Genomic DNA, 15,615 nt, shown 5'->3' with positions numbered 1-15,615 from the left:
TTGCTCTAATAAAGGTCGCAACACCATCCTTATCATTGAGGAATATGTGATGCAGCTGCATCATCATGGAGAAATGTTCTTTCTTTAGTTTCTTCTCATATTTCCTATACTCCATCTAAATACTTCTACTTGGGCTTATATTTCCTATTTCATCTATGTAAGTTTTATGAACAACAACATGAATAAGTTATTTTCACTGTTCAAGTCATGGACACATATTTTTCATTTTCATCTATTTGAGCTTTGTGAACAACAATATTATGTATCAAATTTATGCTCTCATTGATTGATATGTTACATGCTATATTATCTATGCACAATCATCAAAACTAATAATAAAATGTATAAAATTGAGCTATTTGTATGCATAATCATCAAATTTTATACCAATAAATATAAAATTTGATACTGACCCTTTAAAAAATTGACTTTTTAATTAAGTCGTTCAAAATTAATTATCCAAATGCATTATGCAAAATTTTATTTTAATATTTATTAATAATTAAAATGATTTATTCTAATAATTAATTAAAGTGAAAAAAGAGAGAGTATATATTTAAACAAATAAAGTTATTAATTGTGTGCTGCTACTAGCTTATATATATAAAGGGAGAGTTATCCTTCTTGAAGCGCCTGTTTTGATAATCTAACTACAATAGATAACTCTCTACTTATATACATAAACTAGTTTATATAACAAAACTCTTAATTAATTTCACTTCAACGAAAATTCTATGATTCTAATCATGCATAAAGTTTGATTTTAATAAATCATCTACCCATATATTTTCCCTATATTACAGCCATTGCCATCGCCTTCCACATCAATCATATGAAGTTGCCATCGCCTTCCACATCATATGAAGTTCCGAATATAGAACATCTTATTAGTTATCATTGCATGCATGAAGTTCCCAATTTAGAACATCTTATTAGTTATCTTTGCATGTGACGTCTATATGACATCCTCGCATCCTTAGTTGACAGCGTATCTTATTTTGTCCCGAGAGAAAAAGAACCGTGAGAGCGTGGGAAGCTTGGTAACAACAGGAGTCGATATTTATTCTTCAATCCCCGTGCAAATTACGGAACACAAATATGTGACTTTTGAATGTGAAACTGAAATTGACCGAAACGACAAACATTTTCAAACGTTTGGTCGGAAATCTTTACAAACATTCACCTATTGATGTGGTGAATACGAGCGTGTGAGAAAATCATGAAATATGGTGACAGCTCAAGTACATCCTTGAAACTTTCACTTCTTATATCTGTGTTTTTCAAAGAGATTTTGAGAATTATATCTACTCAGGAAAAAGTTGGAATAAACATGCGAAGACACATTCAACAAGTGCTTTATCACATTAGTTAAGAAAATCAATAGTTGCTAGTCATGTGCATTACGACCGTAATAATCGCACTGTATTAACGTGCATACAACAACATTTTCAACGGTTCGCAAACAGAAACAGAAACAGACTTCACAGACGCTCGTTGTCTATATAAGAGAGCCCAATGCCATAGCATTTCATACAACCATTGCGAGTTTCATCTTCTTATCGAAAATGGCCTCCAGTGAAGCCTTAAAGCCATTGCTTCTTTTGTTTGCTTCCTTTCTATTCATGTTAGCAATGACGGAATCAATAAGAACTCCTTTCAACACGACCAAGGCTGACAATAGCGTTAAATATCATGTTGAGAAGCCGGAGCTTGTTGTTCAAATGGTGCAAAGGTAATAAGCATGTTGTCTTTGAGAGGGTCTAGAAAGTTTAGAGAATTTAATTAAATAGCTCATCACATTCAATACATTGATATGCAATGCATATGACTGTGTGTGTCAATCATTCTCTACTTATTCTTATGCTCTTGCTTGGTGCTTGCCTTACCGTAATTTCTATAATACCATTCTTGTGACAGTAGTTGGTACGCAGCTGTCAATAGCTATAGATGAAAATTCTATTCCCCATATCATTAGCTGTTAACGATTGTCTTTGTTCAGATACATTAATTCTAAGATGAACATGATACTGCAGAAAGGTTATCTAAGTCAGTTCAATTAAGAAGGCTTCGACGTTCTAGCGTTGTTTTATTGCCAGCATATATCGACGGTTGCATACAGTTGAGTTGAGATTATTTAACAATTTAAAGAACTGCTGCGCAGGAGTTTAAATAGTTCGAGAAGAAAGCTGAGCTCGTGCGGAACAGGGAACCCAATTGACGACTGTTGGCGCTGTGATTCCGATTGGGTTAACAACAGAAAGAGACTGGCTGACTGCGCAATTGGAATTGGCAAAAACGCCATTGGAGGTAAGAACGGGAGGTTTTATGTCGTTACCGATCCCAGTGACGATGACCCCGTCAATCCTAAGCCTGGCACTCTGCGCCACGCTGTCATCCAAACCGAGCCTCTCTGGATTATTTTTCAAAGAGACATGCTGATTCAGCTAAAGGAGGAGCTGATCATGAACAGCTACAAGACTATTGACGGCAGAGGAGCGAATGTTGATATAGCAAATGGAGCTTGCATTACAATACAGTACGTGAATAACATCATTATTCATGGAATTCATATCCATGACTGCAAACCTACGGGAAATACAAATGTGAGGAGCTCGCCCACACATTACGGGTATAGAACTATGAGTGATGGAGATGGGATTAACATCTTTGGATCAACCGCAATTTGGGTCGACCACTGTTCATTGTCAAGATGTACAGATGGACTGATCGATGCCATCATGGGCTCCACTGCTATCACAATTTCAAACAACTTTTTCACTCACCATGACAAGGTGCTCAAAACTGCCGGTTTATTTAGTCTGCCATTAATTTAGCTTTGCTTTTAAAAAGGTTTCATGATTATATTTATGGGCATGCTTTAAAAAGTTACTAGAAGCCTATTAGGAGACACATAAAGAGTATTGGTATTTATGGGCATATTCGTTTTCTGTAGGTGATGCTCCTTGGACATAGCGACGCGCATACCGAAGACGTCAAAATGCAAGTAACAGTTGCATTCAACCATTTTGGAGAAGGACTTGTTCAGCGTATGCCCAGGTATAGAATTCCGTATCAATCCTTGCATGAGGAACACAAGACATTAGCTCACTCAAGTTTATTTCTTTAATTTTCATTTCACTATAAGATGTATACGTTGTGATGCAGGTGTCGACATGGAAATTTCCATGTGGTGAACAATGATTACACTCACTGGGAAATGTACGCCATTGGCGGAAGTGCGAACCCCACCATTAACAGTGAAGGAAACAGATTCCTAGCCCCTGACAATCGATTCCACAAGGAGGTAAAAGTCCATTTGCAACTGATGTCTCATATATGTTCTTTGGTGTTCAATGGATGTAGAATAAGTATGGTAATGGGAAATGTGCAGGTGACAAAGCACCAAGATTCAACAGAAGGGAATTGGAGATCACTGGGAGATCTGATGTTGAATGGGGCATTCTTTACAGCATCAGGAGCTAGAGCATCTTCAAGCTATGCAAAGGCTTCGAGTATGGCGGCAAGACCGTCATCTGTTGTGGGCTCAATCACTGCAGCTTCAGGTGTTCTCAACTGTAGAAAGGGCTCGAGCTGTTAGACCAAAACATATGCATTATAGACAAATTGTTAGGAATCCCTTAATTCTATAGCTTGCCAAGCATGAGAGGACGAAGCGAGGCATGTTAGTTATTTTAGTTTTGTTTTTGGAGAGTCTCGAGTCATCTTTTAATAAATTTGAATATATCAGTAATGTTATTCTCAAAATTGAAGAATTGTCGTGGAACGTCAAGCCAATAACATTTATATTTATATTATCTTGATTGTCACTGAATTTCAATGTATTTCTTGAGTATGCCTTATAAGAAGTGCAATATAAAGATTGAGATTAGCTCAATTTGTGTTCACAGATTAGATTGAGGTTCATATAGATTGATTTTGACATGCTATTTATTCACACCAAATATTACTCAAAGAAGTATCAATAGTTTCTCTGTATTCTTAAAAAAAATCATTTATTATAGAAAATTGATTTAGTTTTATTCACATAACATCTAGGGCCTCAAATATTATGCTTGGTAAAAATGGAATAGAGTGAAAATGATCCTACAAATAAATCTCATTGCTAAATTTCTTCCAAATAAGACAATCTATTTATACAAAGATTGGTATGTTGCACTCTATGATATAAAAGGTGTCAACAAAAAATAAGTACAGGCTATATTTGATTAAAAAAAAAAATTCCCACACAATGCTACGAACAAACTCTTCATTTTTCTTTTGTTGGGTGTCACTTGAATTAAAAGTAGGACATCATGAGTTTGACAATCATCTTTTTGAAAAGTTCTCTCAAATGATTGAATAATTATTTGTTGTTAAATATTTATTTCTTCTTCTAAATAAATAGGAGCTATTAGGGTATGGTTATTGCTCTACATATCTGGAAATTATTTTGCTTTGCTAGTTGCATTGATATGAATTTTTTGTTTTTAAAGAAAAAATTGTGAACCATCTCAAAAATAAGACTATCATTGGTGAAACTATTTTGAATCGTAAATGTTTAAAGATTGATGAAAGAGCATCTTGGCTTGGTCAAAATAATGCTCTATAGATTTTCTCAGCAATCCTTGTGGTTCTTCTTAGTATTGATTTGAATAGTTGGGTTGGTGAAGTGTTCGTGTCTTCATTCACGAGGTTCACTTGGTTTATATGATTTTCTTTTATGTTCACCGAGTGACTTTTGTGATTGTTTTTTGTGCATTAAAAAGTAGACAAGGTAAAGGCGGCTGACCCCAGGTTACAATAGGTTGGAGACAAGCTAGTAGTCCTTCTCCAATAGTTCATCCTATACCTTTTATTATCATAAAAACAATCCATCTTCACAAAAAATGATCATAGTCCAGTAGGGTTTTAAACCAACCATTCTCTAGGAAGCTATAGAGAGAGCGAGTGACATCATTTTCCTTTCTCTTGTCCTTATCCTCATTTTCAACTCATAGAAGATACAATTTTGTGGCCATCGAATAGATCATCTTAGTGGTATACTCAGAAATGGCCTTGAATTTCCTGTGTAGGGTCTCTTGGTTATCAAAAATCTCTAAAGGGACTTCTATAGCCTATTCATCCTATCATTAATTTCATCTCTTTCACGTGGGGGCCGCTCTACCTTCCCCCCACCCCTCTTTGCATTCCTTATAGGGTAAGTGATATCACCACCCAAGCTCATTTCTGGGGAAGGCATCCCTTAAAAGGTATTAGAAACATGGGAAGGGCTAGGGTTACCCTTATTCTTAGAGCCATAGGTAGTGCGTGTCATTTCCATTTTCCTCTTGCTTGTAGGTTTAGCCTCCGTCCTCATGGATTTAGACCTAACATCATGAATATGCATTGGTGCTTCCTTAGAATAGAAGAATTTCTACATGCCCACCTCATTTGAAACACTCGATTGTTTATACTAGATCATTCCTTTGAGAGATAGGCCTCCCACATTTGATATGAGTTCCTACATCACTACAACATTTGGGGACAAATTGCGATGACAATTTGTGATGGCGGTGTAATCTGTGTTGTTTTTCATGTCTCTTTTTTTTCGCAATTCTCCTCGATGACATTGCAATACCAATATTGGCATCGCACTTGCGACACCCCTACGAGCATAAGCAAAAAAAAAATCATGACATAAATAACTTTCCATTTGTTTTGGTTATGGAGAGATGCACGCGAAAGAGGTGGAGAGCTCCAAATGAGGGTGCATAGTTGTGAATGTTGTCATGCCCTTGTGATTGGTGCATTTTGTTGTTGTGTCCTTGTGATCTTTACATTTCATTACCATGCCCTTTCTTTGCGATTTCATTGTCATTATTTGCCCTTTCTCTGCAATTTCATTTTCGTGTCATGCCCTTTCTCTGCAGTTTCGTTGTCATGTCATGCCCTTGCGATCTACATGCCCTTGCTCTGTGATTTTCTTCAAGGGGTGAGAAGAGGTACATATGCAAAATGTTTTTTCTCTTTTCCTTGTAAACGTGTATGTCTTTATATTTCCTTCTAAACATGTATTTGTTTATATAGTTAGAGGGATCTCTTTTAAGGTGGTTATTACATATTATCTCACAATAGAAAAAAAGGGCCAACTACATACATATTCCACAATCCAAATAATAAAACAATGAAAGTCACTCAACCTGTGCTAAGTGAATTATCTCAAGATCCTAAACAAAAATATTGTAAACCATGAAAAATGGGTAGAGTTCACAAGAAATTTTATAAAAATATATAATAGCAGATGTTTCTAGAGAGAAACAAGCCAAAACCCAGTTAAATTTGTGTAGTTGTTGATTACAAATTCATGTAGAACTCTCATCAGATTAGGTAAACATTCCAAAATCTAGATATTAAATCAATAAAACTCACTCAACCCTGCTAAGTGACATACCCCAATATCTTGCATATAAATAATCCAAACCACAAAAAGTGGGTAGAGTTGATAGGAAATTTTACAAAAATATATCATAGAATATATTTTTAGAAAGAAACAAGCCATAATCAAGTTAAATTGGTCTATTTTTTTATCACCTAGGTTGATTACAAATTCCCCTTTCTCTAGGACTATGAAATGTTGCTCTTCTTCAGTGAGTTGTACCACCATTGAATATTTTTAGAAACTCTGGTCAATGTTGAAACTTTGAATTCTCAGATAGTTGTAGGGATTGTGGTGAATATGTAACACTAATGAATGTTTTTACCAACTCTTTCCATTGTTCAAATGAGGGCATAGAGAGCTATAAATGTTGTCATGCCCTTGTGATCATTAAATTTTTTACTGTGCCCTTATAATATGAAACCAAAAACTGATAAAATTCTAATTAATTGATGAGATCAGTTGCAGAAACCTAACTGATATGTTTTCTTGTGCCATTGTCAAATTCTTACACTTGTTGAGATTCTAAACACTTGCAGTACTATGAATCATGAGACACGATGGAAAACTAGACAAGATTAGAGATTGCACTATGAAACAACTACTGAAATTCATTCATGCTTCTCCATGAGATTTTGAGAAATTCTCTCCACGCACATTTGTTCCCATGTGAGTTCAACATATTGGTGAACTAAGTGTATGAAAAATCATATCCAAAATTCTTTATTAGGGAATATTGCAGTTTACAATTAGATGTCGATCCCGTGAGTTTTTATTGTGTGTTAGTCGATATAATTCTATCACAATTTGTACTACACAATATAATTCAATGCGGAGTTATGATGTTAATTGGGGCAGTCTTCAAGGAATCAGGTGGCATGGGGTTGTCAAAGTATGCCAAAGCTTCAAGCGTGGGGCATCCCTCTATGCCTTCCATCATTGTTAACGTGGGTGTTCTAACTCTCTAACTTGCTAAGCACGATCAACACAATGAATCAAAGCTTATCACATATTTTAGTTTCTTTTGACGTCAAGATGCTCCACCCATTTCTCGTGACTTCAAAAAATGTGTGAATAATACACCTCTCATATCTGAAATACATCAATAAACTTGATTAATGCTGCAAAAATTCATTTACATTTAAAAAAATTGAAGGTTGGGAATAATGCAGTGCCTAAATGAGTTTTGTTTAAAAATGTAAAATGTACAAATATAAAATCGTATAATTCTTAAGACGATGACTAAGATAATCTTTGATAAAATGTAGAGATTTCACTTATAATAGCATACACTCTTAATAGATAACCTTATAACTTATTTATCATATTGTAAATTGCATTTTCTTTTTTCTTTTTTTAACCATATCGTGCCAACTCTTTTAAATAGAAGAGTATTCTAATCGTTATAAAGATGCATGAGTATTGATTGTAATGTAATACTTGAATTCTATATAATGTGTGAAATCAAAATATTTGTATGTTCATCATAAATGTAAAGCATTATTCAATGATTTCTTTAAATTTTCATTAATTGAAACCTTACTGTCTTAGAATACCACAACTAGATAGATCATTACATAAATATTGCAAAGTAACCTACCAATGGTAATAAAAAAAGGTAGGAGTTAGATTTTAAATGTAAAATTTGATTTTTGAATTAGATTCAAGGAATGCAAAAATTGGTCTTGGATACTATAACCACGATCCAAATTAAAAGATGGAGAATATAGGAATCACGGATGAATGTATGTGAACCTAGCCTAGTAAATAATCGGAATGCCACAGTATATCATAATTACAAGAAAATATGGAGCTAAAAGGGGACCTTCCCTGGGCTCTTTTCCTTTTCAATAATTAACAGAGAATAATCTTTGATGAGAAATTATATATAGTGTTGTGATAAAATTTACTCAAGACATGACAATAGAAAAGATTATAGTGCTTCAAATCTACTTTCAAAGAACTATTACCTTTTCAAACGATGTATATTAAGGGTTTAAATGAGCATCAAAAAAATACTCATTGTTTGTTTAACATTTATAACATATCATCATCTAATGTACAACCTATAATTTTTTTTTTTTTTTTAATATGTCATATATCATTTCAGTGAATAAATATTAAAAAACTATGGAAAATTAATAATACTCCTCTAGTTTTTAAATTAATAAGCAATTATCTTTTGAATGTAAAAATTAGAATCTGGAGTTAGATTTAAGGAATGCAAAATTTGTCCTGAATATTATAGAGATGATCCAAAATAAATGACATAGAATATAAGAAGCATGGACGAATGTATGTGAATGTAGTCTAATAAATAATAGAATGTCATAGTATATCATTAGAACATGGAAATATTGAAACAAATGGGGACATGAGCTGGGCTCTTTTCATTTTGAATAATTAAAAAAGAGTTATCTTAGATGAGAAATTAAATATAGTTATGATAAAGTTATTCAATACATGGCTTCAAATCTACTTTGAAATTCCTAATTTTTTTTTTTCAATGATGTACATTAGGGGTTAAAATGAGAGAACAAAAGATACACTTCTTATATTTGAAATTCCTAACATATCATTGAAATTCCTAACATATCATCTCACGCACAACATGTAATATTATATTATTTTTATTTAAAATACTATTTTAGTGAAAACTTTGTTAGCACCATGTGTTTCATGTCAAACAAATTTATTGCTTTCCTAAGTTAAAATCTTGAAAAAAGGAAAATTAATAATACTCCCCTTTTTTCAAGTTAATAAATACATAGATTAAATACTCTTACTGTATTTAATAATTATTAAATACCCTAAAGAGTTTTACCTTACCTTTTTGGGTTTTGATCTCCTTTATAAGGATGATCTCTCATTGTAAACATGAACTTGAGATAATTCATTTTTTATAGCAATCTACTTTTTTCCTCATCAAGAATGTCTCATCTACGGATCTAGCTATTCAAGCCTCCATAGCCTTTTTTCTCTCTCTCCAGTAAGAGGTGTTTGCATGTAGATGGTTCTTGGGAGCTGTGGGTTTGACCGTTTATCATTTTCAACAACCATGTGAGTTGAAAATCATTTAATAATTATGAAAAGCCATTAAATCTTTTTGAGCAACTAGCAGGCACAAGTCAAGATATCGATGCTTTTTGGGCATCTTTCTTTTAGTGGTAGCTCTCAATGTAATTGTCCCTTTTTGAGCACATTCATCAATCTTCATAATATATATTTCTTAGTCCCTACCTTGAGGATAGGAGACTATAGATTTTAATTAGTTTTCTCCCTATTTGTTGAATCTTGAAAAATGTGCAAGCTTAAAAAAAAATCATTTATCCTATATTTTGAAGCATTTTTTCTATTTAACTAAATTTTATTTTTTTGTTTCTAAATTTTTATTGCTTATGAATTTTTTTCCCAGCAATCTTTTCCATTTTTTGTGCGCAAAATTTAAGAAAAAATAAGCATGAAAAATACAAACATGGCAGTGGAAGTTGAAAAAATAATAGATGTGTCATTCAATGTATCTGCATGTGCCTATCTTCACTCTAATAGGTGACAACATGAGATAACTTGAGTTTGGGAAGTTATCATGAGATTTGAAAAACTAAGTAGCATGGTGATGTTAGATTATGTTGTTGACTCTTGATTAATTATGAAATTCTTCCCTTGGTTCTTATAAATGTATTATATTAAAATCGATATTATTATATCACAAGTGGTATAAAATTTAGCTTCACAAATATCCTAAACCTTGCAATTTTAGGTAGCATGTTGCATAATATCAATCTATATTGGTAAAAGTTTTTGGGAAAAACACTATTTTGGAATTTATTGTGATTAGCATATTGAAGTTCCAATCTATAAATTGTTAAAGCTATTAGTAAATTCTATCTACTAGTGAGTTATAAAATATGTCATATTCATATATAATAAAAATTATGATGAAATTTAGAAGAAGAAAAAAATATTGTCCTGTAATAAACTATGAATTGTAAGATTTTTCAAACAAATTACATGTTGGTAACATGCCATATAAATTGTGGTAACTTTTAAATATAAACAAAAAATAGTTTAATACACCAAAATCTGTCATTGGATTCAATTAGGTGCTATGTGCACTTGATAATCACCTATCGCTCCATCGAAAATCACCAACCCTACAAATGAGCTTATGAATAATTTGAACTCCTAACTATGAAAGAAAAAAATTTACTTATTGATGATAATTTTTTACTTGTAGACAATAGTTTGTTTCATTGATCGCCTTTATAAAATAACCATTCGAACATATTTTTTTCAATTTTGAGTCTTTATCATACATGAACATGCAAACACACATTTTCTAGTATTTTCTAATGTACTATTCACATATTTATTGATATAATACTACTTTTAATCCATAAAAAAGAAATTATATAAATCAAATGATAGTATCACAATAGTATCATTATATTTTTTTTTTTTATCAAAATAGACAACTAAACGCTAGATACACAATTCATGCAAAAATTGATAGTTTGAAAACAAATCAAAAACCCCATATTAAGATTGTATCTATGTATGTAGAAAACTAATCTATACAAAAGATGTAGTAAATTACATTAAGTTATTAGGAAAGCATTGAAACAAGAGCTCTAGGAGATGCTTTTTGAAAAATCTTACAATTCATAGTTTATTACAGGACAATATTTTCTTCTTCTTCTAAATTTCATCATAATTTTTATTATATATGAATATAACATATTTTATAACTCACTAGTAGATAGAATTTACTAATAGCTTTAACAAGTTATAGATTGGAACTTCAATATGCTAATCACAATAAATTCCAAAATAGTATTTTTTTCCAAAAACTTTTACCAATATAGATTGATATTATGCAACATGCTACCTAAAATTGCAAGGTTTAGGATATTTGTGAAGCTAAATTTTATACCACTTGTGATATAATAATATCGATTTTAATATAATACATTTATAAGAACCAAGGGAAGAATTTCATAATTAATCAAGAGTCAACAACATAATCTAACATCACCATGCTACTTAGTTTTTCAAATCTCATGATAACTTCCCAAACTCAAGTTATCAAAGTTGATAGGTATAATCCAAAAACAATAAGAAGAAAATTATACTCATCAAAAAGAATATTTGTAACTTAAAACACCAAAGTTAGATTTTATTTAATTTAAGATCAGTAGTATATTTCTATATACATTGTAAGATGTTTTTGGATTATGATTAATATATTATTGCACAAATAATTTACTAGCAAAACTAGTACCGACATCTTCAATTATAGTACATATAATATTGGAAAAAATATCACATATGCTCATTAAATTTTTTTATTTTGACTTTTCATTTATATAAAAATCTAATATTATGGATGAGGGTTAAGATAAGAATATAAAATATCGATAAGAAAACCTATTATAGTACCTTACGTATTAGAAGGTGATGTAAGTATTTACAATAAATTTTAATTAAAAGTAATATATTAAACTTGTAAATATTGTGGAGAGTTAGTTCACACTTAAATATCTCATAAATCTAATTGAGAGATGATCTCCACATGAAATGTGAAGCAAGATTAATATATTGATTTATCTTTTATGATATTTACACTAACATAAGATCTCCATAGTGCTTACTATTCTCACATGGAATGGAAATGAAGTAGATAGGGTAGAATCTATGTGTAACACATCATTTAATCACTATAAACTTGCTTCAAAATCTTTTAAACTATCGATTTGGCATAAATGTACTTCTCTTAAGAATTGTTTGGGGCAGAATTTCACTTTTTCAAATACTGTACTTCCTTATTATCTATACAACCATCATTATAACCCACAACTATCAAAGGAATTGTAAGCTCAATTTTAGAGACATTTTTTAATCTTTAAACCTAGGTTTAATTTGATTTTGATGTGTTTTCATTCACAGAGAGGGTGGTTTTGGTTTACCTCATTTTATAGAATAAGTCAAACAAGAAACATTCTTCCAATACTACTTACTATAAAACATTTAATTGAAAATTTATATTTGCATATAAGAAAAATATAAAAAATTAAAATTATAAAAGACGCCTAATTTGTTATGGTTGTTTGTGAAAGAAATATAAAAAATGTTCTTATATGTAATGTACTTGAGGAAAATAAATCTTGAGAGTTCCTATAAATAATATTATAAGCTACATATCATTATATAATTATCTAATTATGTGATATCAGGTAAAGGAAATATTTTACTTTCTTTTTATTATTCTGTAAGGATCGTGTACCTATACATTATGTTGAAATCTATTTTCATTATATATTCTTATATTTTTCATGGAAGTTGTCTTAATTATGCATGATTAAATATAGTTTTGCAAGTTAATAATTTAATAAAATGAGGGTTTGTATATATTTAAATAATAATGGCTTATAAATCTTATCAAATTTTCATATTTGAACTTTTGTAGATGATATTTATACAAAATTCATTTTACATAAAGAATAGAATTTTTAATATAATTAATGGCTTCATCTCATTAAGTACAATGGTAAGTGTTACAAAATTATTTATTATTCAAAACTTCATTAGATAAGTAAATTCAAGATAATTTGAAATTTATACAAAAGTTGCCATTATAGATCATGTGGATAAATAGCCATTCACTTTTGACTCTCTTTACTATTAAATTGGGTGTGCATGCTACAATTTGACACAACTAACCCTTCAAAAATAATTTAATTAATACACAAGAGAATTTTTTAATTCTCATAATTTACTATTATTTTCACAATATCACAATATTATTTTTACAAAGTTCCATTGGAGGTAATGGTGATGACCTAGTTAATCCTACGCCTGACACTCTTTGCCACGTTGTCATCCAGACCGAGCCTCTGTGAATCATTTAAAAAGAAATTCTAATTCCCTTCACACAAACTATTCTCAAGCTATACTTTTTCAATTCCTTTTCCAAGATCTAATGCATGCATGCCTATTGATTAGATGTACATATTTTCAAAATAACATCGACCCATTTGAGTTTGAGATAGAAAAGGTAAAAGGACCTTAAACAACCCTCATTCCATGAGAACAAGATTTGCAAGCTCTTACATAAAAAAATTTCGAATTATGTGTATACAAATGAGCATTATTTATAATTTTTTTAAAATATTGTAGTCCACTACAACAACACAAAATAAATGTAGTGAAATTCTTATGATCATTTTTGTTTTCTTTATAAAACCCCATTGTGTTGGCACTCTTTACTAATTTCACGTATTGGTTAAATGTATTTTGAAAACTTAGATCTATCCTCACATAGTCGTACACTATATGCACTTAAGATGCTCAATGTTTAGAAAAGAGGTTCTAGAAAAGGGAATGAATGTCAAGCACTTTTTATGTAGATATGAACGGAAATATAGGGGGTCCCTGCATGTGCATGGATTCATATGGATCGAAGGAGCACCTGATGTGGATAAAATTGACTGGTCAAATGAGGAGGAAAGAAGAAGCCGTAAAAGATATTTTTCATTCCATTGTTCATGTATGGAACCCTAGAAATTATCCTCATCAACAAAATATACATGCACATTAATAAATATTTATATATATTCATGTAATGTGACATTAATTAATGTACTTATTTTTTTCTTACCTTGAGTTGTAGGCATTCGTCAATTTTCAACAACATATATGCCTTAAAAACACAAGACAACTTGCAAAGGTGGATTTGGACCGTGACTATGAAGAAATGTTAAATTGTGCGGAGTGATACACAATTTCTAAGGAGGGTGGATGCCTACGAATAAAAGGGAAAGATGGTTTGCAAGTAATTATTTCATCCCAATGAATATTTAAAAAATATATATAATTACTACAAAATGATGGGGCTAAATATAAAATTTCTTACACTGGAGAAAGTTGTCTTGATAATGAAGAAAATGATTCATCGGATCACAGGGCTTCCGATGTTGGCCAAGGCAAGAACCACCAATGCCCTGAATCGGGTGGAACTGTAAAAGAAAACCCTTGCTAAGTGGGATGGAAGGGGTATGAAGATTAGTTGTGTTACTGATATAGAGTTAAAATTTGAAATTCATGTAATTGCACACAAGATATATAGCTCCAGTTGACTCAATAATGTATCATGTGGAGCCGTGGATCTCAGTTACGGGGTGGTGAAGAATGACATGTCCTTCGACCCTACCAAGTTGGTGTTGAAATTGAAGACAATGAACATGTTTAGAGAAATACTACAGAATATGAATGGGAGATTATATCTAGGTTGCACCAGGGTCAAAATATACGATGCTCAGAAATAGACATGTTCGGGAGAAGAGACATTGATAGACAAACAAATTGGTCTGTTGATTATCAAGAAGAAGAGTACACTACCAGAGCAATCAATTTCATAAGTAACATGAAGAATCATGGGTGTCTTGTCTATGATGAAATTCCTCGATGCATAAACTACATGACCTTTGGTGAGAAACAAAAAAGGCAGTCAACATGACCTGACACACTACCACAGTAATCAAAATGAAGAACTATTGTTTATGATAATTCAAGGCACATCAAGAACAGGAAAGTCATATTTAATTGGTTCCATTAGTCAATCTCTTCAAAATGGGACAATGCCCTCCCATTCTCCCCTTCTATTACTTTTCCTAATAGGAGTTGCAACATTCAATACAAGAGCTTCTACAATTGATTCAAAATAGAAGGTAACAGTAAGAGATTGTTCTCAACTAGAAGGAGCAAGGCTCACAAGTTTTTGAGAAGAAATTCCACATTTAAAATATATTTTGATTGATGAAATGAGATTCATTGGTCAAAAAATGTTGGAAAATATAGATTTATGACTGCGACAAGCATTCCCACAATCTGCACACATAAGCTTTGGAGGTAAATATTCCATTTCTACATCATGAATATCTTACTCATGTGAAATATACATTATTTGAATCAAATACATGAATAAATACATAGTTTTTAAAATATATTTTTTCCTCAATTGTATTTCAGGTGCCTCTATAATATCGGTGGGAGATTTTGGCCAGCTACCTCATATCAATGATAGAGCAGCATATGACAGTAATAAACAGGAAAAGTTTCTAGGTCAGGAATTCAAGACCCTGGTCACACTAGATAAGATATTCAGACAAGATGGGGAAGATATTGAGCGACAAAGATTTTGA

General features: G+C 31.6%; 1 protein-coding gene across 1 annotated transcript; it reads left to right on the top strand.

Moving 5' to 3' along the window:
* The first annotated feature begins 1,226 nt into the window (after window positions 1-1,226).
* LOC149545336 (putative pectate lyase 18) lies at window positions 1,227-15,615 on the top strand. Its single transcript, XM_089793742.1, has 7 exons — window positions 1,227-1,241; window positions 1,467-1,732; window positions 2,162-2,792; window positions 2,954-3,057; window positions 3,166-3,304; window positions 3,392-3,593; window positions 15,443-15,615. The coding sequence occupies exons 1-7, from the start codon at window positions 1,227-1,229 to the stop codon at window positions 15,613-15,615; spliced, it is 1,530 nt and encodes a 509-aa protein (XP_089649868.1).

This window comes from Cupressus sempervirens, chromosome 7 (assembly GCF_028749045.1).
Source record: "Cupressus sempervirens isolate cs-2001-9-10 chromosome 7, ASM2874904v1, whole genome shotgun sequence".
Taxonomy (NCBI): Eukaryota; Viridiplantae; Streptophyta; class Pinopsida; order Cupressales; family Cupressaceae; genus Cupressus; species Cupressus sempervirens.
The sequence above is the reverse complement of the archived record's forward strand: the minus strand, read 5'-3'. Positions and strand labels throughout refer to the sequence as shown.